Source organism: Podarcis filfolensis (assembly GCF_964270895.1).
Source record: "Podarcis filfolensis genome assembly, chromosome: 14".
Taxonomy (NCBI): Eukaryota; Metazoa; Chordata; class Lepidosauria; order Squamata; family Lacertidae; genus Podarcis; species Podarcis filfolensis.
In genome coordinates this window covers 39,810,039-39,837,155 of record NC_139616.1, presented here as the reverse complement: position 1 = coordinate 39,837,155, position 27,117 = coordinate 39,810,039, and the positions used below count along the sequence as shown (strand labels likewise).

Here is a 27,117-nt window from a genome sequence, read left to right as displayed (position 1 = left end):
CTGCGCAGCCTGCATTCGCTCCATAAGACGCACACACATTTACCCTTACTTTTTAGGAGGGAAAAAGTGAGTCTTATAGAGCAAAAAATACGGTATATGCAGCCTGAGTACTTGATTTTTCTACGTAGTCCACACACAATCTATGATTATGATTTTTTGTTTTTCTATTGCATTCTTTTTGCTCCTGAAAAGCACATATTGACTAACTGGCTTCATTCCAAAATAAAAGCTCATTTTGGATTGCTTCTGCATTACCCTGCAACGTGTCTAGAACTTGTGGACATCCAATAAAGCTGAATGTTGGAAGATTCAGGACAGATGAAAGAAAGTTCTTCATGCAGTGCATAGTAAAACTATGGACCTTGATCTCTCAGGAGGCAGTGATGGCCACCAACATAGATGACTTTAAAAGACGACTGGACAAATTCATGGAGGAGAGGGCTATTGATGGCTACTAGTCATGATGACTGTGCTCCACCTCCAAAGGTGTTTCCGAATGCCAGTTGCTGGGAACCACAGGAGAGGAGAGTTCTTGTGTGCTCAGATCCTGCTTGTGGGTTTCCTGCAGGCATTTAGTTGGCCACTATGAGAACAGGATACTGGACTAGATGGGTCTTTCGCCTGACCCCGCTTGCTCTTCTTATGTTCTTATGTTCATTGGAGATTCCAAGAATCTTGGAATTCCACAGTACTAGTATTCTAAACTGTTACTAGGCATCAGTGTCAACTTGCCTACCGTAGTGTTCTCCCTTCACATGACACTGTAGGCTGGTGGTCTCTTCCCAAAAGGCTTTCCAGAGGCATTTCTCCGACTGTCTTTGGCTACACAGAGAATCCACGGAGGCTTTGTCAACATGGACCACCAGAGGTTTTCTGGTAGAAGAGGTTCATCTTATGAAAGAAGGCCATCTATGCAACAAACGTCATCTGAAAGAGGGATGTCATCTGACAGAAGAAGTTCAACTGCCAGAAGGAGATCATCTGCCAGAAGACGGTTGTCCGTCATGAGAACTTCATTTGACAGAAGGTGGTCATCCGCCAGAAGAGCATCTGTCAGACGACCATCCTTCAGACGACCATCCATCAGGCGACCATCCTTCAGACGACCATCCTTCAGAAGACCATCTCTCAGACGGCCGTCTGTCAGAAGACCATCTGTCAAATGGTCATCCATCAGAAGACCATCTGTCAAATGGTCATCCATCAGAAGACCATCTGTCAAAAAAAAATTATCTTTCAAAAGTGCAACATATTTCCCACCAGGTAATCACGACACCAGAATTTGTTTAAGGTTCTTCTAAACATCTGTATACACAAAGCGCATTGAAAACACATGACCTTCCACAAAGAAATGTGGGAACTGTAGTTTGTTAAGTATGCTGGGCAATTTAGTTAACCATAGTTCCCAATTTTCTTTGGGGGGAGCCATGTGCTTTAAATGTAAGGTGTGTATACATTCTGCTCTCATTAATGCCAGCAGTTCTTTGATGGGAACTGTTGAGATTGTTCCTATGACACTGAGATGGCACTGGACTGTGACCACATTGTCCTATACAGTACTCTTGGCTCCATGAATTATGGGTTTGCATCTCAACACAGGTCCTACCTGGGATCCTGTGCCCAGTTCTGGACACCATGGTTTAAGAAGGATATTGACAAGTTGCAACATGTGCAGGAGGGCAACCAAGATGATTAAGGGTCTGGAATGGGTGAGGGAGTTGGGTATGTTTAGCTTGGAGAAAATAAGTCATAGGAAAATCATCTTCAAATATCTGTAGGGCTATCTCATGGAAGGTGAAGTAAGCTTGTTTGCCACTGCTCCAGAGGATAGGACCTGAACCAATGTATTCAAATCTAAAGATAGGAGATTCCAACTAAACATTAGGAATAACATTGTGACAGTAAGAGCTGTGGGTCAATGGAATGGATAACCTTGGAGGTGGTGGACTCTCCTTCATTGGAGGTTTTTAAACACTAGTTGGGTGGCCATCTGCCAGGGATTCTTTAGCTGTGACTCCTGAATTGCAGGTGGTTAAACTGGATAATCAATCCTTGGGATCCCTTCCAGCTCCGTAGTTCCATGAGCACTCCTTGTTTTCTTTTCAGGATTCCTAAATGAACCTCTCAGATGTTGATAGACAGGTATCGTGGCCAGGATCCAAAGAACTGTGCAACTAATTCCAATATGCCCAATGGGGCTTTTGGGGCTCACATTTCTCCAACAGCAGTCTCCAATGCTTCCTGGGGAAAGTCTTTTGAAAGCTAGCATGTCTCACACAGTTCTTTGGGTCCTAACCCTTGGAAATAAATACATCTGGAATGAAATTGATTTGCTGTATAACTCTGAGCTTAAGTTTTGGGAGCTGGGTCTTGAAGCCCATTAAGCTGAGGAGAATTGTATGCTTGGAGCAGGTGCTCAGAGCAACCTTTGGTCCTTCAGGTGTTGCAGAGTAGAACTCTCATCCTCCCTGTCCCATTGGTCATGCTTGCTGGTACTGGTGCAAGTTGTGGTTCAGCAACATCTGGAGGGCCAAATGTTCTCCCGCACCTGGCTGAGAGGGTTAGGCCACATGAGCTTTGCAACATGTCCAAATTCTCTTCCTTAGCAGATGAAGAAGAAACCTCATCAACAGACTCTGATGATTATTACAGCTGGGACACAGGTGAGTGTGGCAAATTCAATACAGGCAAAAGAAAGGATTTCTTCACACAGTGCAAGATTAATTGCTGGAATTCACTGTCACCAGATGTTGGAGTGCTCAATAGTTTCGATAGTTTAAAAATGGAGGATAGAGTTATCTGCACTTGTTAGGCAGGATGCTCAAAAGTAGTTGACCATAACATTGGAAGCTGCCGTATACTGAATCAGGCCAATGGTCCATCTATCGCAGTATTCTTAGCACTGCTGGTTCTCATGGTTTCAGGGAGGGAATCTTTCCTAGCCCTACCTGGAGATGCCAGGGACTGAAACAAAGATCTGCTGCGTGCAATACACATGCTCCACCCCTGAGCACCCTATGTCATGGACTGGTTGGACGCAGAGGAATGGTGGGAGGAACCAAGTGGAGAACCACCAAAGAAAGAAATCTCAGAGGCTAGGGAGTGGTGATGGAACAACAATGAGTGGTCAGAGGGAGAAAAGGGAGAAGACTGCGAGGAGGTGATATTGAAAGCTGAACAGGCAACAGGGTTTAGTGAGCTGGGAGAGTCTGTGGCGGAGAGAAGTTCAGAGACAGTAGCTGAAGCAGAAGGGTGGGAGGAGGGAGACCAAGATGCAGAGATTAGTCAGGTTGGTGAAGAGTCATGGGTATCTCCCCCTCCTGTTGCAACCAGCTCCCCTCCCCCCACCCCCATTTCCCATAATCAGAAGAGGGTTGAAACAGGTGGAGCAGTGATAGGCTGCATGAAACATAGTCTCTGATTGCTTGGGGGAAAGCCCTGGGGAGGAGGGGATTTAGATGACTGTGGGGAGGGGGGCACTTTCAGCCACTGATTCATGGGGTAAGACCTACTGGAGATGAACTGCTGTGTTTATTTGGCCTGGCACTCAGCCAAGAGTTAACTCCAAATTTGAAGAGTGTGATTTACTGCTGGCTCACTTTTTGACACCCTAGCACTGGATACCAGTTTCTAGTTTGGGGGGGAGGGAGGTTGTTGCTAGCATGCCCCCTCCCTGTAAGCTTCCCAAATGTAGGGTTGCCATATTTCAAAAAGTGAAAATCTAGACACAAAAGTTGTTGAGCTTTATTAATGAAATTTGCCAAAATCCACACTTCTGACATGGGTTGCCATACAGTCAGATTTTCCCGGACATTTAAGCAATTTCCGCCCAGACGCTGTTTACAAGGGCTGAATACCGGCTATGTCTGGGAAATTCCAAAAAGTATGACAGCCCTAGCAGAGGCATCCATTTGAGCATTGTGGAAAACTGGAGACTGGACTCAGTGGATCTTCCAACAGGGATTTTGTTCTTGGGTGTCACCAGATTCAAAGAGCTACTGCAGTGAATAGAGGCTCTGCCAGGCAACCAGTTTATTCAGCGTTCATTCTAATTTGCTTGCATGAAACTTATACAGTGATTAGACCAGGCTTCCTCAACCCCGGCCCTCCAGATGTTTTGAGGCTACAATTCCCATCATCCCTGACCACTGGTCCTGCTAGCTAGGGATCATGGGAGCTGTAGGGCAAAAACATATGGAGGGCCAAGGTTGAGGAAGCCTGGGTTAGACTATGGACCCCTCCAAAATGATGGGGGGGGGTTGGTGGGAGGAGAGTTGGGAGCGCATTCCGCAACATGTCATTGATTAAATCACTAGTATTTAATCAATGACATGTTGCATTGCTCAGGGTTTTACACTGGACCACCTATCCACCGGGATATGTGGATAGCAAGTTCAAAAGCACGTCAGAGTGCAAGTAGATAAAGAGGTATCGCTCTGGCAGGAAGGTAAATGTTATTTCCGTGTGCTGCTCTGGATCGCCAGAAGCGGCTTAGTCATGCTGGCCACATGACCCAGAAGCTGTACGCCGGCTCCCTCGGACAGTAAAACAAGATGAGCGCCGCAACCCCAGAGTCGTCCATGACTGGACCTAATGGTCAGGGGTCCCTTTACCTTTACCTATCCACCATTCATGTTTTATTAGTTGTCCTTTAATGTTTCCCCAGGGTTACCACTTGGAGGGGCACATATGAACCAAAGTGCAACAAAAGCCGGGGGAGGGGGGCCCACTCCAGAACATTTTTGGTATGAAAAGTCACAGGACTTCAGCAAGAAGCTAGGGGGCATGCACTAACAAAGCAGTATGTCCGCCCAGGAGCTTTTGCAGGCGCAAACAATAGTGGATTGCTTTCTTTCTCATTTAGATGAAGATACCAGTTCAGATATGAGTGGATCTGAACATACTTTAAGTGCCACTGTGAAGACAAATATCCAAATGGGAGAGCAGGGATTAGGCTTAATCCTCATTCAGAACGGGCCCTACATCCAGATCTCAAGCCTGGTAGAGAAAAGTGCAGCAGTAAGAGATGGGAAACTCCAACCAGGTAAGCAGGTGGAAACAACCTCAAACCTAGGGGGTGCATGGCTGGTATGTAGTAGGAACAGAAAGAGGTTTTACAGCAGCAAAGGAAAACCTCTCTCTTGGAACTCCCTCTCTTCCACTGCTTGTTGCATTAGACCCAAATTAGTCGTAAGCATTAATTTCAACAAGTCTATACTGAGTGGGACCAGCACCACACATCAATGAGATGTAGGCAGTGTTTTATTTTATTAAAAAGAAAAAATGGTGACGGTACTCACCATGATGTTGTTACACTTAATATGGTGGGGGTGGGGGGATGCTGGTACTGAGTACCATTGAGTACCTCCAGGGGCAGGCACTGGATGTAGGAACTACCAGGTTAAACAAGCCAAGAGTGCATTCTGCAAACAACTTTCCCCAAACTAATAGCTTTCTTTTCCTTCCAGGTGACATCCTGATTAAAATTGGGCATGCTAATGTGCTAGGGTGGACACTACGAGAGCTAAGGCAGCTTCTGCACACCACTCTCATTGGGACCGTTCTGCAGATCCAAGTTTACAGGGAATTTATGAAATTACCAGTCCGATGGGAAACTGCCATTGACAGCATACCTGAAAGAAAGGGAGCCAAGCTAGAACAGTAAGAAACCATACATTTCTAGTTCACTATTTGGGTAAAGGTCATGAGAGTGCTGGGAGGTGGGGGAGGGTTGGAAATCTAATGCTAACATTATTTGACCATGTCAACCTCCCGAAATGTGTTGTATCTCAGTGGAAGTGCATACACTTTGCATGCAGAAAACTCCAGGTTCAATCCCTGGGCTCTCTCTTCCAAGGGGTATAAAGACCCCATCAGAAACCCTGAAGAGCCGCTGCCTGTCAATGTTGAGCAGGGAGGGATGGGGAACCTCAGGCCTTGGGGACAAATGTGGCCCTTCAGCTTCTCTATCTGGCCCTTGGGACTCTTCCCAGACCACCCGAGCACTGGTTGTGCTTCACATCCTAAATCTTTTTGCATGGCTGGCAGGTGCCCTTGGACTCTTGCTTGCCTGGGCAGAGGATCAAGAAGGGTATGTGCACAGAGAACCTAGACTACTATGTGAAGGTGGAATCTGCATGTGTTGCTCCACCCATTTATGGAATGCTCTCCCCAGTGAGGCTCACCTGGTGCCTTCATTATATATTTTAGGCGCCAGGCAAAAATGTTCCTTTTCAACCAGGCCTTTGGCTGATTAATATCCTACAGCCTGTTAAATGTGTATGTGGGACGGGGGCGGGGTATTGTTTTGCTGTTTTGATTTACTTATTTATACCCTGAGATCTTATGATGAAGGGCGGTATTAATAAAACAACAACAACAATAATAATAATAGCAGCAGCACCTCGGGCCCTGCTCCATCAGTAGCATGCAGCCCCCAGGTGTTTGGTTGCCCAGAAGGGAAGGTGGTCATTTGGCTGGAAAAAGGTCACAACCCCCACTTTGGAACAGCTAAAAATGAGCCAGTAATTAGATGGTGTAAGGGAAGCGGCAGCATTACTCCCTTGCTCAGTTGTGAAAGTTTCATCTGGTAATTAGCAAAAGAAATTGGAAAACACATACCACACAATGGAGTGATGTTTTGTAAAAATATTCAGGATCACATGGAGTAACAGTTATTTCTATAACTGCGATAACTGTGTTCAGTGAAATGAACAGAGTCCCCAGTAGCATATAGCAGAAGCTTCTTGTTCTTGCTCGTCCTCCTCCTAATTCCAGGGCTTGAGGAAATAAGGGATAGAAGCATAGCTGTCAACGTTTCCCTTTTTTAAAGGGAAATTCCCTTGTTCTGAATAGGATTCCTCGCAAGAAAAGGGAAAAGTCGACAGCTATGGATAGAAGAAAGGGGTGTTCTAACCCAAGCTGTTAGGATGAGAAAGAGGGGCCAGTGGTCATGGGAGCTATCGGAAGGATGAACTGTAGTGTTTCATCTGATGGCTGTCACCAATGCAAGAGTCTTCTTTGCAACCACCCACACCCTATAAAATTAACCAGTAAAGAGGTCTCCACCACAACAGTTTGACATCAAAATCCACCTAAGCACTGTTTGCAGACCTTGAAGTAACAGAGCACTAGCTTTTCCCAAGCACATAATTTATATTTAATAGGCTGCTCTAGCCTAGTGACTTAATGCATACAATTATTATACACAATATAATAGGAGCTTGTAATGTTATGTTATAAGAGAGGTGGAGGAAACACAGCACGGAAGCCAGAAGTGCAGGTCAGCTGCTTTATTTTAAAAATACAGGAGGGTGTTGATAGTAGGCTATGTTGATTGGTAATATGATAATAATCTAGGCCAAACAGTAAACGTATAGCAACAGGGGAAGCTGACATATACTGAGGCATGCCTCTGGACTATCTGTACAAAAGGTGGGGAACCTTTTCTGGCCAGTGGGATAAATCCTTATCTCCCAACCCCCCAGCAGGCCATCCAATCAACTGACAATCACAATGACATCAGGTAATGCTGCACTTTGAAGCTCCAATTGTTGGGACTTCAAAGTGCATCACAGGGGATATCTGAAAGCTCTTTTGCAAGCAGACCCCCAGAAGAGGGAAGAGGTTTCCAATGAAACTATTGTTTAATTGAACCTGGGACTGTTCTGCTTGCAAAGCTATGTTCTGTCACTGAATTGCAACCCCTTCCCGAGTTACTAAATGCCACAAGCGGCCAAAGCACTTCTTTAAGATCTGCCCTCTATGAATCAAATAGAAGCAATCCGTACAACATTACTGCTTTCCAAGACTCTCTGTGTTGTGTTCATTTCAGGACGTCAACTTACACCAGTGAAGAATCTTGGTCGAGCAGCGAAGACTCTGAAGATTATGATTGTGGCTGTCATGTTAGTGACGATGAGGAGCTTATTGGTGGGGGCCATGTCGTCAGCTTTGGTAGTGATGAGATCTATACTACAACCGAAGTCACTGAGGTTCCTGTTAACAGAACTGTACATGCCGATGCTTTTCCTAATGTCAAAGCTGTACCATCACTCTCTTTTGAAACTTCTAAGCAACCCAAGTGGATCTCTAAAGACTGGCACATCTTTGAAAGGAAAACCTACACATTTACCGTGGGCTCAGATATTGGTAACGACATTATCATTCATAAAGATTTTGAAGATGAAAGTGATGCTGACATTTCAAGTTTGTATTTAACGTCCTCATCGCCGTATTGGACTATGCTAAAAGGTGTTGCGCCGCCATCATTGTCATCTTCCTCCTCTACTGTGTCAGATGCATTTTGGCTCGAAAACTTTTCTCAAGAAGTTGAATGAGGCGACTGGTTCCAGTTTTGCACCGCCAGGAACTGGGTTTCTGAAACTGGATCCAGTTATAAGCTGGATTTTCACTCATACAACCCCTCCGCCAACTGATGGGTTTCATCTGTCTGGCGAGCAGGAAATTTGGGTGTTTGAAAGAAGCGATGCTCCCTCTTTTGAGAGAGGGAGAGAATAATTTCAACAGTGGAGAAATAACTACAGTCAGTTTTCATACAGACATGTCTGTGGAAGTCTAGCAGCCAAGCTATATAGCACAACTGCAAGAGCAGAACTTGGCCATCTTCTGCTTGTGAAGGTAAGAAACAGTATTACTTCAAAATGAATTATGCCAGACTCGAAATTAATCTAACCCTTGCCACTTTTTAGCTGAACCATTAGCAAAGATTAGGGAATTCTGTTCTTAGCATTTTACTGCAACACACAGGCCCACACACATTTGGAAACTCATTATCTGTATGCAGGAATGGGTTCCCTGCGCCCCACAATTCTGGTCCATGTAGCCTGATGGTATGACATGCACCAAACAATGTACAATCCTCAAGCTTGTCAACGGCCCCTTGGATTATCGTAACAACCAAAGTTTCCCCAGTGATGCCAAATTGATCCACGTCTACTTTATATCTGACCCCTCCTTTAATTACTTATATCCTACCTTTTAAAGGGGGAAGGAAAACCATCCCAGTCCTGCTTTTTAACGCTTTATACAGTTCAATAAATTTGGTGCCAACACCAAGGAAGAATTTGGAATGTTGTGAATCCCCTCCATCACCACAAAGGGAGGGATTATATTTTGTACATATATACCCCATTTCAACTAGCTCTTTGTGTTCCTAAAGCAGGTTAAGTGTGCATGATTAATTAAGCACACTTACATACCCCATTGTTTTAAAATGCTTTAAGCATTTGAACTTTAGAAGAATTAAAGGCATTCAACAATTCTCTTGAGAATTTGACTCTCACAAGGCCATCCAATGAACCCATTGGCTGTGTATCTGAAGAAGTGTGCATGCACATGAAAGCTCATACCAAGAACTAACTTAGTTGGTCTTTAAGGTGCTACTGGAAGGAAATTTTTTTTTTTGTTTTGGCCATTGGCTGTGGTGAGGTTTTAACCTGGGCTTCCTCGATCCAAAACCGTTCACCAGCCACAAGACCAAACTGGCTCAGAACGGATACTCAGGATTGTGTTCAACCTACACAATTCCATATTAAGCACCAGATGCTGCTATAAGAGCAATAGAAAATGCTTTAAGTGCATAACAATACAGAAGACACAAAGATACTGAGAATCCTGTTAAGAGGATGAGCTCTGCACTTTATTTGGTGTAAGTGTACTAAAAGTAACCTACAGCTCCAAAGCATTAGGAACTCATAAATAATACAGGACGATAATGACAGTCAACACAACTGTCTTAGAACAGAGTCCATTTTGAGGCTGAGCCTCGTGTTCAACTTCTTACAACTCATCCACAAAAGGGGTGTTTGCCAAATCCCCACTAGCTGCCATTGACTTCTTCCCACTAACAAACTTCTTTGCGGCCTGAAAAATAAAGCAGAAAGATAGCAGAGGACAAAATGTTAGGCGATTGAGGCATCATCTGCTTTGGAATCAGCAAACAGAATCACTGTATTTGATGAGAGGCTATTTTTGAGCTTTAAAGGAACTGCTGGGTTAGAATTTGGCTTGCAGCGAGTGTAGGAAGAGCCATTTGTGGGGCAGAAAGCCAGTGTTGGTATTCATTTAATATATTTGTATTCTACATTCTACCAAATTTAGGTCTCTGAGGCAGCTGGCAAAAGACAAAAATGAGAAGCAAACCCAGACAGAGGACTGCAACCCAAACACAAAGGGTAACACCAGCCAAGTGCCATCGGAAGTGTGGGGGGAAGGAAACATTTAGGGTCAACACTTCACAGATACAGCTCTGATGGGTATCCCAGAGACTGGGAGTCACCGGAGCAAAGCCCTGTCCCTCAGAATTGGGGTTATGAGGACTGCTGGCCAACTCAAGAAGGGGGTCACCTATTTTGTCAGCGCTGCAGAAAACAGGAAGATGGGAAACCATTCTAAATACGAAGACAGTATTCTATTTACCACAGCTGCTGATTATGTTGTAATCTACAGGCACCTTACTTACATTCACAACGTCAGCAGTGGCCACAGAATCAATCTTTTCGGCTGCAGCACTTGGTGATGTGTATACCCCAGATGCCAGGGCCTGAGAGCCAATTTCATCAAGGAAGCCTTCTGAAGACTCCACAGACATCAAGTAAGCCGCCTTCAGCTGGTTTCTGTCAAGAATATTGAGGAAAATGAGCATAGCAGTCTGCTTAGGATTCTGTAAATATGATGGCAGACAATCAGCAGGAAAAGGATAACGTGGAGTGCATTTATTTACATTGTCTTACTTGCATTTGCAATGCACTTTGTATTTCTGACATAGTTACAGGATGCCTATTACTTTAAAACAGTCCGTGAGACTGTGGAAATCACAAGGCATTCTTGAAGGCAGGCATGAGAGGAAATCCAGCTTCATGGGAGGAAAAACAACCCTCAGTTAAAGAGGCCAAAAAAAGTCTTGTAATCATGTATTTTATGAAATCATGTAAAACCTAACAATTTATTAGATTTCCATAGTTTAAGAGTAAAGTAGATTTTCTGTACATTTTAGTGTTCCATTGCTGCTCTTCTTTTTTTAAAAAAGTAGTCCAATAATGTATATTTTACATAAGAAACAGCCATTTGCCAATTCAGAGTATTTGTCCACCTTATCAATATTGCTTACTCTGACTAGCAGCTGGCAGTTGTCTAGAATCTTAGGCTGCCCAAACCTTTTAACTGGGTGACAAGCAGGGTTTGAACCTGGGATCTTCTGCATGCAAAGCATGTGCTCAACAACTGAGCTACGCCGCCTTCTCTGAATGCCTCAACCCTATCTCATTTGTCCTAGATGAGAGGTACGTTTCTTATTTAGATATAAAAACGAGAGCTTTTACTTTACTTAAAAATACAACTGATTAAAATGTACATCAACAATTCCCGAATATCAGGAATGTGTGCCGGGGCAGAAAGAGGGATAATACACGATTTTGGGCTGTGAACAGGTCACAAGAATAGCTCTGGTAAGCTAACTTACTTGGCTCTTGTGACTTCCGCATCAGTGACTCCACCCTGGGCAACTGCCTTCACTTGGTTCAAAGCAGCTTTGATTACCTTGATTCAAAAACATGAAAATATGTTGCTGCTAGCTACAAAAGTCCGAATTCAACCCCTGCCCCCACTTTATTTACATATACCTAGAATTTGTATTAGACATATGCAGCCAGAGCTGTCCCTTGAGAGGTGTGTAGGGCTGAGGGAGGATCACTCTGTATGGTCTTCACATTATTTGTAAACAGGGAAAATCTGAGCTAGATCAGGCCTTCTGCATCTGCAATGTGCACTGGGGGGAAATATCCAATTGGAGTGAATGCAAGTCCCATCCCCTGAGCAAGCTGCAGGGGCATGGATGGGTGGACTGAAAGTGGGTGGGTGAGAAAGAATAGCAGGCCTCTGGGGCTTCTTTTCACCTGCTACTAGATCCCTTTCTTTTAACTGGAGATGCCAAAGACTGAATCTGGGTTCTTCCACTATGGTCTTTTCCAGAGCCAGATTACTTTGTTTGCCCACTTACAATCATATGAATTAAGGAGATTTTTTAAAAGAAGCTAATCCACAAGAGGTTTCATAAAGACATCTCTCATAAAGTACATCTATCCCTCTGACCACAGCAACTTAAGGACACATTTTCTACTTTCAGCACATCCTTCCTGAAAGCAAAACACCCCTTGCAGTGTCAGGAATACACACATTTGTCATAAAACCCTACCAATTGTTAAATCCTTATCAGAACTTGCAGACTGAACGTGCTTCCAATTAACTTGGTCTGAGAAAACCAACTGGTGACTTACCTCCCCAGCAGCTGAAGCCTGGGATACAGTGTAAACGCCAAAGAGTCCGGAATCAGAGTAATTCACATTAAATGCTGCTGCCTGCGAAAGAAATTTGATTTCAGTTAGCATATTCCAACAAGCTCTTTTCTTCATGCAGAAATATTTTTTGGCATTTTAAAGTAGTCCATGTTTAGAAAGGGTGAAATTCAAAATAGGAAACAGAGTTAGGAAATAGGCCTAGGAAATAGGGTTATCATTAATTTATTATTGATTGTTCATATTTTAGTTAATGTATGTAATTGTGCATAAATTTAAAACAATCAGAAGCCATAATCTCAAATGAAAAATTCTCCTTGTATGAGAGAAGTGGAAAATGCCACTTCTTAGTGGGCATTTGCCATATGTAGCTTTTGTAATTATTTGTACAGTAGTATCTTGGGTTCTCAAACTTAATCCGTTCCAGGAGTCTGTTTGACTCCACAAACCATTCGAAAACCAAGGTGTGGCTTCCAACTGGCTGCAGGAGCTTCCTGCACTCAAGCAGAAGCCGCATCAGATGTTTGGCTTCCAAAAAACGTTTGCAAACCGGAACACTTACTTCCAGGTTTGCGGCGTTTGGGAGCTGATTTGTTCGGGAGCCAAGCCGTTCGAGTACCAAGGTACCACTGTACTGCAAATTTACTTGTATTACTTAAGAAAATAAATCCATAGATTCATTTAATCAAAGGCACTTTATAAAATTGCACTGAACACTGCAGCTCTGGTAGAAATCTTTGGCAAAAACCACTAGGAGCTTCTATCACATGACCCCTTATAGAAATTCCATTCATTCCAAAGGGACGTCTGCCGCACGTCTGTTGTCATCGTTGCTGATAATAACTTAAATAATTTATATACCACTTATATGCTAAAATTACATCTAACTGGGTTTAACAACTATACAATCAAGTATGAAATCCATAATTAAAAAACCACACAATTACAATTCCATTGGGACATTAAATCACCCTTAATTAAAACTAAAAAGATACAAGCAAGTTAAAAACTATAATTAATCCAGTAAGAGAAGAAGTCCAAGTCCAAGGGAATGATTGGCTAAACAGTTGTGTCTTCAGCAGTTGACAGAATGCCAATACTGATGCAGCCTCTCGTATTTCAGTAGGAGTGGCATTCCACACCACCAATGAAAAAGCCACCCCACCCCCATGTTACCACAAGCCAATAATCATTAGGCTGTGGCAAAACTAACCAGGTTCCATTAGTGGATTGTAGCATCCTTACAAGGCACTGGAGATAAAAAGAATGGTTTTCAGGTAACTGGGTCCAGAGTTATTTAGGACACTGTATCTAAGCAGCAGAGCCTTAAAACTGGCTTGGTGGCTACTAGCCAGCCAGTTCATGCTTTTCCCAAATAATCATTTCCCAAAATATAAACAGTACAGGTTGCATCCAATGCTAGTCCTGGACAGAGTAGATCCATCCACTAAAATTACTGAACATAACTAACTTAGGTTCATTAATGTCAACAGTTCTACTCTGAGTAGGACTTACAGTGGATACAACCCTACACTTCTCTGCTCTTTTTTTGCTCACATTAAAATCACAGGTGCAAGCCTACATACTTACATCAAAAGGTAGGGCAGTTGCCTTCGCAACACCTTGGATGAGCTTACTGGTAACGCTACTTCCTCTCTTAATGAGAGGCCCTGCCCCAAGAACATGCTGAAGGACACTAAAGGCGTTTGCTTCTGCACTTCCTACAGCAGCTCCTTCAGCAACTACGGCAGCATGGACAAGGCTATGGCTGTTCAGCTCTCGGATTTCACCTTAGTGAGAGGCAAAAAGAGGCATTATATGCTCATCAAAGCATAACACATCAACAATCCCTGCAATAATAGCATTTTCTCTGTCAAATTGTCCACAGAGAAGCCTTTCCAAACACACCATGAAACTGGTAGCGTTATCAAGCCACCTCCTAAGGAACTACAAAGTTTCCCAGAATGCAGTTTGAAAACTAACACAATCAAAACACAAATTTGGAGAGAAGCCAAAGTGACTTTCAGATAGGATGTTAATGCTGCTGCCACGAAGTATGCTAGAGGGAGAGCTTAGAATTTCACTAGATCTTCAAGGCCCAAGTCAACAACAGACACATTATGGCTACTGAATTATGAAACTGAATTTTCTAGGTGATCAAGTAGACAAGAAAGTTCATGTTCTTCTGTACCCTGAAAAACTACAGCAGCCTTAGAATTTGGCCCTTGCCCAGTAGGCAGCAAGTCAAAGTGCACAGGCCAAAGTGGTGCGATGGCTAATGTTGGTCTTAAGACAAGGGCAGCCTGGGTCCACATCTTGCTCAGCCAATGGAATCCACTGAAAGGTAAGTCACATGCTCTCACCCTGCAGAATTGTTGTGAGGAGAACTAGGAACAGCACTTTGTTTTGCAGGGGGGAAGGTCCCAGATTCATTTCCTGACATCTCCAGTTACATCAGCAAGCGTCTGGAAAGGCCTCTCCCTACTCAAGACTCTGGATGATCACTGCCAGCAAAAGCAGATGATAAAGGCCTAGATCAGCTTTTCCCAACTGTTTTGGACTACAATCCCCATCAGCCACAGCCAGTGCGGTTAATGACCAGGGATGATGGGAGTTTGGAGAGCACCAGATTGATTGGGGAAGGATGCCCTTGATGGCAAAACAGCCCCAGCCTGGCAGTTAGGAACACATGAGTCCTAGGAAGCTGCCTTATACCGAATCAGACCACTGGTCCATCTAGCTTAGTATTGTCTATGCTGATGGAAGTAGCTCTCTACTGCTTCAGGTAAGGATTCTCCAGAGCAGATGTTCTACCATTCATCCCCCAAAGAAAAGATGCTGCTTTGTGCTGAATAAGACTATTGAGCCATCTAGCTCAGTACTGTCTGCACTGACTGGCAGTGGCTCTCCAGTGTTTCATACAGGAAATTCCCAGCTGTACTTGGAGATACCGGGAATTGAACCTGTGACCTTCTGCATGCACATCAGATGTTCTAGCATTGAACACTGACCCCTATGTTCCTATGAAGCATGTATGCCCTGCCCTGAACATCTTGGAGGAAGGGTGTGATAAAAACGTAGGGAACTGTCATATGCCTATTGGGAACAGTAATCTACAAGCCATATAACATGCGCTGGAATTCTCTGGTCTTTGTGAAAGGTTGTCCCTGGATGTGGAGTAAGGCAACAATGCAGTGGCTGGGGCAGGGGTACAGCAGGTCTGAAGGCTAGATGATGGCCCCACAGCAAGATGTCAGAAGGTAGGATGGACTCACCCCATCAATCTAATTCAGCAGCACTGCTATAAAATTATCAAGAAATATGCAGGTACCAAAAAAAAAAAAAAAGAGAGAGAGAGAGCACATTTACCTCCACGATACTTGGCCTTCTCACCAGCTGAGCCAGACCCGCTGCGGATGTTTAGGAAATGCTCTCCAATCTGCTTCAGGTCAGAATGGCTGACACCTGAAAGGCAGTGTTAGCATCAGAAGAACAACCCAGAGGTTTGCGGCAAAGGGTGTTTTGTCTTTTAAAAGACCACAGTACAGCCACAAGACACAGATCTTGCCTTACATACCGAGCCCCACCAGAGCCATTCTGCCACTTGTGAAGTTGTTCTGTACGAACTGGTGCAGCTGTGATGAAAAGGAGGATGTGCGTGTTAGTATTTCTGCCACATAACTAAACTAAGAAGATAAAGAGTCCTTCTGAATCACACCAAAAGGTCTATCGAGTCAAGCAGCCTGCTTTTACAGTGGCCAACCAGATGCTTCCGAGAAGCTCATAAGCAAGACATGGTAATCACAGAATCATAAAATTGTAGAGCTGGATGTGACCCCGAGGATCATCTAATCCAACCCCCTGCACTGCAGGAATATGCAGCTGTCCCATAGGGGATCGAACCTGCAACCTTTGCATTATCAGCAACAAGCTCTAACCAACTGAGCTACCCAGGGCCATTTAAAAAAAATTACCTTATATAAGTTGTTTGCCTGGACTATAACTGTGCTTCACTTCCAAAAAAGCACATGGAGGAGCCTTAGCATTTGAGGCATTTCAGAACAGAACTGGTTTAAGTGACACCAGTTTTAAACATCTTCACAAATATTTTGATTAAGTGCAACGGCTTGTGGAAACAAGTGATAAAATGCAACATGATGCTTTATAACTGCAACCCCATACACTTACTCTAGGGGAAGTCCCCACTGAATTCACTGGGGCTTCTCAGTTGGCATGCATAGGATTACGCTACTGAAAAATCAACCAAAACAAGGTAAGGGAAAATGTCCAGGTAGGATCAATACACTCAGATAGGGGAGGAAATTCTTCTCCAAACCAGTACAGTGGAACCTTATGTTACGTATCGTCCTCCTTGCGAACGCTGGGGGTTATGAGCTCCGCTAACCTGGAAGTAGATGCTCCCGGTTGCGAACCTTGCCCTAGGATGCAAGTGGAAGTCGCGCGGTAGCAGCAGTGGGAGGCACCATTAGCAAAAGCACGCCTCGGGTTATGAACTGTTTCGGCTTAAGAATGGACCTCCAGAACGAATTAAGTTCGTAACCAGAGGTACCACTGTACTCAAAAAAGATGGCACCTTCCTTACAAATAAAAACTTTCAGGGTAAATTTAAGCTGTTCTTTTACTACTGCTTCTGTGAAGAGAGACATCTCCAGAACCCAAAGTTGCATTCAAGCAGGCAAAGGATGGCTTGCATACACCAGGTTTTCACTTATGGATTGCTGAGCAAGTATAAATCATAGGACAGGGAACCTCTGGCCCTTCAGATGTTGCCAGACTACAACTCCCATCATCCCTAACCATAAGCTGTGCTGACCAGGGCTGATAAGAATTGGAAGCAAAACAGCAACAGGAGGGCAGGGAAGAGATGAACGCTGCATTTAAGTTGATGTCTTTAGTGCCAAGTTTCTCTTCATCTACAATAATTAAGTATAATAAGTGCTGTTTAAACTCTTACCTGTTCCGAAGTAATCTTCCCAATAACATAATCTGGACAGTACAAGGAGTTGGCAAGGGCATTACGATAAGCCGCTGCATGCAGGTTTTCAAGAACACCTATGCATAAGACAATGGAAGGTTTGTTTACTTATTGTAGGGAATCATTTGTATCCAAGCTGTGCTCTGCAGAAATGTGTTTTTCATCGATTGTGTGGAGCTTCCTCTTCAGTACTAAGGGGAAGCCCCTGTTCATGAAGAATATGCAAATAAAATCCACCCTGGGGAAACAAACTGTCACTTAGCTCTGTCTAAACAATCTGCAAAATAGTTTGCTGGACCATGGATGTTGGGTAAGGATTGAAAAGATATTTTTAGGCATATCCAAGGTCCTAGTGTGGGTCCACTGAGATTTAAATCACACATACCTTTGTTCCACTAAAAAGCAGCCCTACGTTTATTTAAAAAAAAATAAAAATGCTGCTCCTTAAATTCTGCTTGGCACAGAATAATGTTTTCCAAGAAAGAACTCCACAGCCGCCTTTATCACTGCAAATGTCAGCAATAAAAGATTATGTAATCATTAATTTAAAGCTGTATCAGTTGTTGAGAGCACACAAATTTAAGTTGGAGAAGTGACATTTACAGACCTCTCTCGAGCACAATCCTGGAAAGATAACTGTGATAGCCACCCATAGGCAGGGGGAAACTATTCCACTCAAAAGGATTGTTTCATACTTGTACAATCTTAAAAGAAATACTCCTCATAGCCCCCAGCAGATTAAGAACACTCACCAACTTGAGGGTTCTGAAAGGCAATCGCCTTGTCAATTCTTAAACGGGGATTGGCCTCAGCCACTTCCCAGCGCCTGAATTCTGGGGCTGTTGTGACATTTAATAAATACTCCAAAACGGTATCACTGAATAAAGGAAGAACAACATATATCAAGAAAGGATCAAACAACTGAGGCTCCAAAATATTAGAGAGCAGATCAAGGGCAAGCTGATGTTAAAATATATAAATTCAAAGGTAAGTGGGTTAACACGAATTTCAATGGCATTCCTTCTGAGAATTTAAGACTGGACTCAAAAGTTACCTAGTCTCTACATGGCACCTTAAGGAAAACACACACAGCTCCTGGACCAAGAAGCTTACAATCAATCAAAATACTGACGGGGGGCAGGGGGAGAGAGAGACAGGGAGTTATGTAACGAACAAGGGCAGAATTAATAGATGTGTTTTCTTCCTGACAATCCTTTTAGGAACAGATCCACAGAAAAACATGTGCCATGTTATTTATAGCTCAGAATAAAGTCAAACTGTATTTCAAGGGCAGGAACAAAAAATTACTTATGCAATGATGTTCTGTTGCATTATCAATGGGAACGCTTACAGAATGCGTTGAAAACTGATTTGCTACACATCTAGAGGCTTACATATAGTCACGCAGGCATTCAACGGAATAAACCATGTTCTCTCTGGTAGATGTCACGCTAAAAAAAGAAAGTACATTTTTCAAAAGTTGATATGAGGTTACTGGTTTCTTCTGTTTACAATCCCATTGTGGGCTTGCTTACAATTAAATGTTTTGTTATTAATGTTTTCTGTCTTAAACCACAATACCCACATGCAGATTTAGTACACATGTATACTGTCTATTGTAAGAGTCCCCTTGAACAGTTATCTTTCAACCGTATAATAAACTACTAATTATGCAATGCTAAAACTCTTCTGACTGAGAAACATAAAACAAGACATAAGAGTTGTAGCCGATCAAGTTCTACTCAGAGTAGACCCAATGAAATTAATGAATGCAAGTTACCCATGTTGATTAATTTCAATTGGTTTACTCCAAGTAGGGTCAGCACCGGATACAAGCCATGTGATTCTGATTCACAAGAGTTTGCAATAACACTATATTAAATAAGGAGATAAAAGCTGCTGCTACTGCTGCCCCCCCCTCCAGTTGCCACCATGAGGACTCGCAGGCCACCACAGATTGTGCCACCACCGCCAGGCCTTGCAGGTTGTGACCACTACTGCTGACACACACCACCATCATGCCAGCTGCTTTTGCCTCCTAGCAGGTCTGCTGGCAGCCCCACATTATTTGTATTCACTGACTCATCGCCATACTTTGGATTGTCCTGAATATCACCATTTGGTAGGCAAGCCTGAAACCAAAAGTCCTACTGGGATTCATTTTGGCTTGCCTGCTGATGAAACTGAGTGTGCGATGATTGATAAGACTGTCATTTATCTGTTTTAGGCCCCTAAGCAGTAGCAGTTGCCTGGACATTGTCCTGTTCACCTCTGTATAGTTCCTTCCTTATTTTAGACATTGTGGTAGATTGCAATGTTTAGCTGGTGATAACATTGCAACGTTTAGGTGCTGATAACATTGCAGTGTTTAGCTGGTGAGATATTGCGATGTTGAAAACCAGATATTGCCTATTGCATGATAACTTGGCCCTCCAGGTGTTTTGGGACTACAATTCCCATCATCCCTGACCACTGGTCCTGTTAGCTAGGGATGATGGGAGTTGTAGTCTCAAAACAGCTGGAGGGCCAAGTTTGGCCATCACTGGTCTAGCCCTTACACACATTGTGATTCACACGATATTGCCAGCTCAAATATTATGAAACAATTATCACAATGTGAACTTCAAAGCGGTTTTAGACAATATATCAATATATTGCCCAGCTCTACCTGCAACCCAGGTTCAGGTGCAGTAAAGGAGATGGAACACTGGAAGTTACCTTATACCATAGGTCTATTTAGCTCAGTATTGTTTACAAAGTCTGGCAAAATCTCCAAGATTTTTTACTAGACTTTTTCCAAGCCCTTCCTCAAGATGCCAGGAACTGAGCCAAAAACATTCTGCATGCAAAGCCTGCGCTGTCCCGCTGAGACACAGCCACTCCCGACTTCTCACTCTAGAGAATCATGCCCCAAGCAAAGTCTTATGTTTCTAGAGATCTGACCCCTTTCCCCTGGTTTATATAAGCATATATGAAAAATACAGGACTCTCTTTCACTGTCATTACACTTCTTTTCTGCGCTGATATCACACTGTTGAACCATGTGCTATGGTTCTACATACCAACGTGCTTGAGGAAGCACATATAAAACAAAATTATTAAACTCCAGGATGAAACTGGGAATCATTTTTGAAAGAACTATTGCAGGGGGAAGTGCAATTAAAATTGGATAGTGGAGAGATGTTTAAGTGAAGCCTGCCTTGAGATTAAAACATGAAAAATCACTTTTTAAAAACCCACCCACCCTTATTTTCAGTACTTCTGCCTTGGGCTATTCAAAGTCATCCAACTATGAACTGCCATAATCAGAGGAATCCCATTTCCACGTAATTTTTCAAAACACAGTTGAGCATTAAACAATTACAAACCTTAGGCTACCGCCAACAGCTTCAATACCACGGGTGATTTTGAAGGCAGAAGCTCCTTTTGTAGTCTGTAGAAAAATCAACATTACACTTTCAACTGCAGGCATCAAAACAAAACTTCAGTCATATCTAGCCCATATGTTTTAACTAGGCCACTGGGTATTGTAACCAAATACACACAGCTAATGCTTGCATCACTAAACTGTTCAGGTATAATGAGTAAGCCAGAGCATGTTAAGTCAGTGGTATGCTGCAGGATAAACACCCTATGGAAATTCAGAAGGCTTATTATATACTTTATCCCTATGCTGGAACCAGACAAAACTGAAAGTTGCAAGACTGCACCTCCTTTTCTTCCACCCGGATAACAGTGATAGAATGTGGTGGTTTTAAAACAGGATCAGACAAAATCATGGAGGATAAGGGTATCAACAGCTACTAGCCATGATGACTATGTTCAACCTTCACGGTTGCTGGGAATCACAAGTGAGGAGAGTGCTCTTGCATTCTGTTCTTGCTTGCAGGCTTTGAAGAGGCATCTGGCTGGCCACCACGACAAGATGCTAGAAGAGATGGCCAGCGGCTTGATCCAGCAGGGCTCTCTGCAATTCATAACAGTTAGGGGTGCAGTACTAGGGCAAAGGAGCAGGCAAGCCAGCCTAGACCTTTGTGCTGCCGCACATGTCAGGTGTGAAATGGGAGGTGGTGGCTGCTGCTAATCAGCTGGCCAGCCTCCACTTTGCTCAGGGGACTCAGGAGCAGCTGTGCTAGAGCATGTTAATAGCCTGCTAGTGCTCTGGCGAAGAGCCTCCTCATTAATAAAGGGAGGTCTTCCTCAAAGCCAGCTAAGCCTTTGGAATAATTAGAGAGGAGGAGAATAAGGAGAAGAGCATCTGACACATTTTTTGTGCTTGTAGGTCCTTTTAAGTTCAGGACCTTAGAAATATCTGCCAGCAGGGCCTCCTTAAGGGAAGAAATCATTTCTTTAGAAAATGAAGATGTTTACTTGGATACATTTGCAGCTTCTGCTGAGATTCAGAAAGGCTAATTTGCTGCTCCTTAAAACAAGAAAGCAGTCTTACATTGTTCTCCAAGGGCCTCTGGTGGTCATGGAAAGTGGTGCAGCCCAAAACTTTCAAATAAACTGATGCTGCTCCAGCTGAGGAGGAAGAAACAGCAAAGGGACACAAGCAGCTGGTCCAAGCTCTTGGCACCTTGCACTTTCATGTGCAGAAGAGGAGGCATAGCTGCTGGTTCCCCAAGCCTTGTCCCAGTCACTGGCATGGACCACTATGGCCACCTCCTTGACTTCTTGTGACACCATGTTGAGTGCCCAAGAGGGGCCTTGCGATAGAAGCATTCAGGGCTGGAGGCAATGGACATTCAGTGATGGTAGAGCTATGCCACCCACCAGAGGCCCCTTGGTAAGGTATTCAGGGCAGGGTGGCTGAGAAACTTATTTCTGCTGCATTTCATTTTTTTTTTTTTTTATAATATATTTATTAAAGTTTTCAAATAAAGCATATATTAGATAAGCACTTATCATTGTCCATTTAACATCTCTCAATTGTTACATGGGACTCCCCCACACCTCCCGCATACACTTACATCATTATTAAATTAATTTCAAACAAATTATCATTTAACTCATCTTAATTAATAATCTTAATTTGGTTTGACATATAATTCAGCCTTAAATCTAATTTAATGGTAGACAATTGTCTGCACTGGCATCCAATTCAGCACTCAGCCAAATTACAATATTTTTGTAAATAAATCTTAAATTTCCTCCAGTCTTCTTCCATCCTTTCTTCTCCCTGGTCTCGAATTCTGCCGGTCATCTCGGCTAATTGCATATAGTCCATCAGTTGCATCTGCCATTCTTCCACAGTGGGTAGCTCCTGAGTTTTCCAATTCTTGGCAATTAATATTCTTGCTGCTGTTGTTGCGTACAAAAAGAATGTTCTGTCCTCTTTTAACACACTCTGGCCGACAATACCCAGGAGAAACTGAACTGTTAGAACCTAAGACTAAGGTACTTTCAAGAATGTATAACTTGCTGCTGAAATGGAACACACATGACGAAATGGTAAAATCAACAATGATAAAATGGGCGCAGGATATTGGGTATAATATTATGTTTGAAGATTGGGAAAGGTTGTGGACCTCTGGGCTGAACTTCACTGCATGTAATGCGTTGAAGGAAAATGTGATGAAAATGATGTATAGATGGTACATGACCCCTGTTAAACTGGCTAAAATATACCATTCGTCTGATAGCAAATGTTGGAAATGTAAGGAAAATGAAGGAACATTTTTTCACCTCTGGTGGACCTGCCCTAGAGTGAAGGCCTTTTGGGAGAAGATATATAATGAATTAAAAAAGGTGTTTAAATACACCTTTACTAAGAAATCAGAGGCCTTTCTCCTGGTTATTTCTGCTGCATTTCAATCTGCTTTGGGCATAGTCTGGGAAGGAGCCAATTTAGAAAAACAGCTTGAAGCCAGCTGTCTTTGCCTGAAGATGTCATAGCATCAGAGAAGAGGAAAGTAATAGCAGAAAATGAGGAATGGGAAGGAGATTTTTTTTTAGGGTGAGTGAGGAAAGGGCAAAAAAGGCTAGAGGAGCAAAATAAAAAGAAAGTAAGAGTAGACCAAAAGTCCTAGTCCAGCATCCAGTTTCCTACAATGGCCAACCAGAGTCTCATGAGAAACAAAAAATCAAGGCATGAGTGCAGCATCCCTCTTGTTGCTGTTTAGAGACATTCTGATTTAGGAGGCAGTACACAGGGATGAAGATCAACAGCCATTGATAGCCTTATCCTCAATGAATTTGTCCACTTGCCATTTAAAGCCAGCTAACTGAAAAGCCTGGCTGGATTAGTTGAAAGGCCCACTTAGTCCAGCATCCCGTTCTCACAGTGGCCAACCTCTGTGAGGCCTACAAGTAAGATCAGTGCATAAGGGACAACAAATGGCCCATAAAGCAGAAGTGATAGGAGAGGATATACATTTGATTGGGTGGAGGCAGGGGGGAAAAAGAGGGGTATCTGAGAGAGCGCAATATAATGTTACTCAAAAGCACTGCCTGGGCAAATGGCAACCCATCATGTAGATGCTACACACAGGACAGCCTGAGAATTGTTTTACTTGAATTTGTATTGACACCATTTTTTTCTCCTATGAAAATAACAAAAAGTATTCTCCTCTGTGGTTTTTAACACAGTAGCACAAATGTTTGTTTTTCCATAATTTCAAAAGTACTCCACTCACCTCCCCACCCTTTCCAGCCTCCTAATTTCACTTTTAGGATATCAACACTAAATAAGCTGAATATAACACTTTGCTTCCTTAATCTAAAGTCAAAGAAGTTGAAGAAGAAACCCACCAGGTTAGATGCAAGGCGGAGCAGGTGTGCAGTTCCCAAATTGGTGGTGGTCTCATACCTGCTGCCTGCTTTGATGAAGACACCAATCCTTGAAACTGGAGAATAATTTTCCAGAGAAGCAATCATCAAGCCATTTGGTAGTTTTGCAATCTGCATTTATAAGAGGACACATCAGTCTACGTGAAATCACACTGCTCCACTATGTGCTGCTCTAATTAGCAGAAATATCAAAATGCAAAGTAACTTCCTCTTCAGACTAACCTCAAGATCCTGGGGGTGCAGCAGTACTTTTGACCGCTCTGCTCCTCCAGGGGCTTCAACTTTAGGCGCAGTCTTGAGAGAATAAAATCTCCTCTAATAAGAGAGAACAAACAATGGTAAGCTAGATCCATACACATTTCAACCAATTATATTTGAAAGATAAGCAATGTGGTGTAGTGGTTAGTGTGTTGGACTATGACCTATAAGACCAGGGTTCAAACTCATCCATGCTGTTCACTGGGTGACCTTGGGCCTAACACTGCCTCTCACCCTAAGCTACCTCACAGGATTGTTGTAAGAATAAAACTGGGTAAGAAAAATATGTATGGCTCCTTGAGTTCCCTGGAGAATATATGTAGTATGTTATAAATAACTGGCACAAAGTAAACATGCCAGGAACAAGCATGTCCATGTCTATGGATATCAAGCAGGCATTCACTAAAAACATTGTTTAGACCACTGAGCCTCTTGGACTTGCTGGTCAGAAGGTCAGCAGTTCAAATCTGCACAATGGGGTGAGCTCCTATTGCTCTGACCCAGAAACCTGTCTGTGGACAAACGGAGGCTCCATCGACCCGAACAGTGAAATGAGCACTGCAACCCATAGTCGCCTTTGACTGGACTTAACCGTCCGGGGGTCCTTTACCTTTTTACTTAAGACAACCCTACCCTGATGCTTAGTTAGAAACGCTTTTAATTTTAATCTGCTTTTAGCTTCTTGTTCTTGCAATTTCTCCTGAATTTTCTGGTTTCCTCTTTTTGTAAAGCACTTGGATGTGCTGCCGTTGTTTGCAATAAGCGATGCGTATTTTTTTTACGAAATAAATAAATAGCTTAGCCGTTCTCCCTGGAGACTAATTTGTGGCCGGGGGTGTTTCCGTGCGGGGATTTCTTTCCTTCGTTTTCAACGGTCATTTCTCCCTCTGCCGGAGCGAACAGCATTCTGACCTGCGTACGTCTAAAGGGGAAACGCCGACTGACCGCTTCAGATGGTGCTGGGGCTCCAGGGGCAGGCCGACCTCGGGGCTCCTGCAGCGACCTTCACCCTCCCGGCAGAAGAGGAGTCTGCCACCACCCTCTTCTTTCCCCAAAGCGGCTGCTGAGAAGGAGGAGCGGCGCCCGGAGATGGATGAGGCGCCGGCCTTCCCTTTCCCCTCCTTCCCCGGTCGAAGGCCCGAGTCAAGGTCGCTCCCGAGAAGCGGGAGCCGCGCTTCCTCCATTGGGCCTTCCCCGACCCAGGCGCCTCTCTTGCTCCGGGCTCCCGCCCCTTCACGGCTGCCGCCTCCAGGCCGCTGCTACTCACCGAGAGGCACCGCGCCGCCGCCGCCGGAATGGGCTTCATGGTCTCCGACCGCCACAGACCCCTCCGGAGCCTCCCCGGGGAAGAAATCCAAGATGGCCGCCCAGGAAGCGGAAGGCTCTTCCGGCCCACGCCGCACTGCCACTCTTTCCGCGCCGCCCGAACCATAGAGAAAGCGGAGCCTTTCTATAATCTCGCGTCTACGCGCCCAGTGCCTAGGGAAACGCCCCCGCCCCGTAGACGTAGGGGAACGCTGTTCCAGCATGGAAACTTGGAGAGGAAAGCGGCTAGAGCGTCCCAGGCCAGTCCATCAAGGGGATAATCGTTCACCGCTGAGAATCATCATACACGTCCGGTTCTCATTTGCAGTTGGTAGAATCCTGGATGGCAAAGGACGAAAACAGAACCTGAGGACTAGGAACTCTGCTGTGCGCAGTTAGCTCGCGGGCTGACCCTCCAGCCACCTAAGTTGTAACTCACGATCGTTTCGCAAATTTGATTTTCTCTCCCCCCCCCCCTTGCATTTGAAGAAGAAAGGACATTAACCTTAATTCTGATAAATCTTCACATTGCTTTAATTCTCGAGGATCGGGAGCGAAATCTGCAGCTGTTCTAAAGCATGCTCTATTCATTTCTCTTGTTCTCTCTGTAAAGGTGATTTGCGGTACTACCATCCAGAAACTGCCACCCACTTGTAAGCGCCTTTGCAGCCAGGTCTTGTGCGTGCCCCACTGCAGTTTGGGGGAAGCAAGTTAAATTATGACCCTTGCAGGAGGAGTGGGGGTTCACCCCATGCATTTAAAGCACATGACTTCCCCCAAAGAATCATGGGAACTGTGTTTTCCGCTTAAGGTAAAGGTAAAGGGACCCCTGACCATTAGGTCCAGTCGTGGCCAACTCTGGGGTTGCGGCGCTCATCTCGCTTTATTGGCCAAGGGAGCCAGCGTACAGCTTCTGGGTCTTGTGGCCAGCATGACTAAGCCGCTTCTGGCGAACCAGAGCAGCGCACGGAAATGCCGTTTACCTTCCCACTGGAGCAGTACCTATTTATCTACTTGCACATGACATGCTTTCGAACTGCTAGGTTGGCAGGAGCAGGGACCGAGCAACGGGAGCTCACCCTGTCGCAGGGATTCGAACCGCCAACCTTCTGATCGGCAAGCCCTAGGCTCTGTGGTTTAACCCACAGCGCCACCCGCGTCTACAATTCTCGGAATCCTTAACAAAGTACGTAAAGTTCCCAGGATTCTTTGGGGGGGGAAGCTTGGTGAGAGCACTTGTCCTGGGAGGACTGAAAGCATCATAAGACAGTGACTTTAAACCCAGGATGATCTACAAGTCACACATCAACAGAAGGTTCTCTCTTTCTCTTGCACACAGTTTATTTATATTTCAGAATTCATTCCCTGCTTTTCTTTTCTTAAATAGTTTTCATTAAATTTTCCATTTTTATCTTCATCACAATACATTCCCTGCTTTCCTTAAGTTCATGA

The 27,117-nt window shown here is 44.0% G+C and overlaps 2 protein-coding genes across 4 annotated transcripts; one reads left to right on the top strand and one right to left on the bottom strand.

The window, feature by feature from the left end:
* The first annotated feature begins 721 nt into the window (after window positions 1-721).
* On the top strand, window positions 722-11,011 carry PDZD9 (PDZ domain containing 9). 3 transcript variants are annotated; one of them, XM_083584662.1, is made up of 7 exons: window positions 751-1,027; window positions 1,058-1,263; window positions 2,607-2,663; window positions 4,865-5,044; window positions 5,469-5,661; window positions 7,835-8,640; window positions 10,123-11,011. In XM_083584662.1, the coding sequence occupies exons 1-6, from the start codon at window positions 855-857 to the stop codon at window positions 8,337-8,339; spliced, it is 1,314 nt and encodes a 437-aa protein (XP_083440788.1). In that variant the 5' UTR covers window positions 751-854; the 3' UTR covers window positions 8,340-8,640; window positions 10,123-11,011. The 3 variants fall into 3 exon arrangements, with proteins under 3 accessions (XP_083440787.1, XP_083440788.1, XP_083440786.1); XM_083584661.1 differs by having other exon boundaries at window positions 722-1,263; window positions 2,610-2,663; XM_083584660.1 differs by having other exon boundaries at window positions 751-1,263.
* UQCRC2 (ubiquinol-cytochrome c reductase core protein 2) lies at window positions 9,635-25,807 on the bottom strand. Its single transcript, XM_083584659.1, has 14 exons — window positions 25,628-25,807; window positions 24,325-24,417; window positions 24,064-24,213; window positions 20,679-20,743; window positions 18,705-18,761; window positions 18,063-18,187; window positions 17,290-17,387; window positions 15,892-15,949; window positions 15,684-15,779; window positions 13,905-14,104; window positions 12,297-12,377; window positions 11,483-11,559; window positions 10,484-10,637; window positions 9,635-9,885 (listed from the first exon to the last, which is right to left on the bottom strand). Exons 1-14 carry the CDS (start codon window positions 25,790-25,792, stop codon window positions 9,802-9,804), a joined length of 1,503 nt encoding a protein of 500 aa, XP_083440785.1. The 5' UTR covers window positions 25,793-25,807; the 3' UTR covers window positions 9,635-9,801.
* Window positions 25,808-27,117: the final 1,310 nt, after the last annotated feature.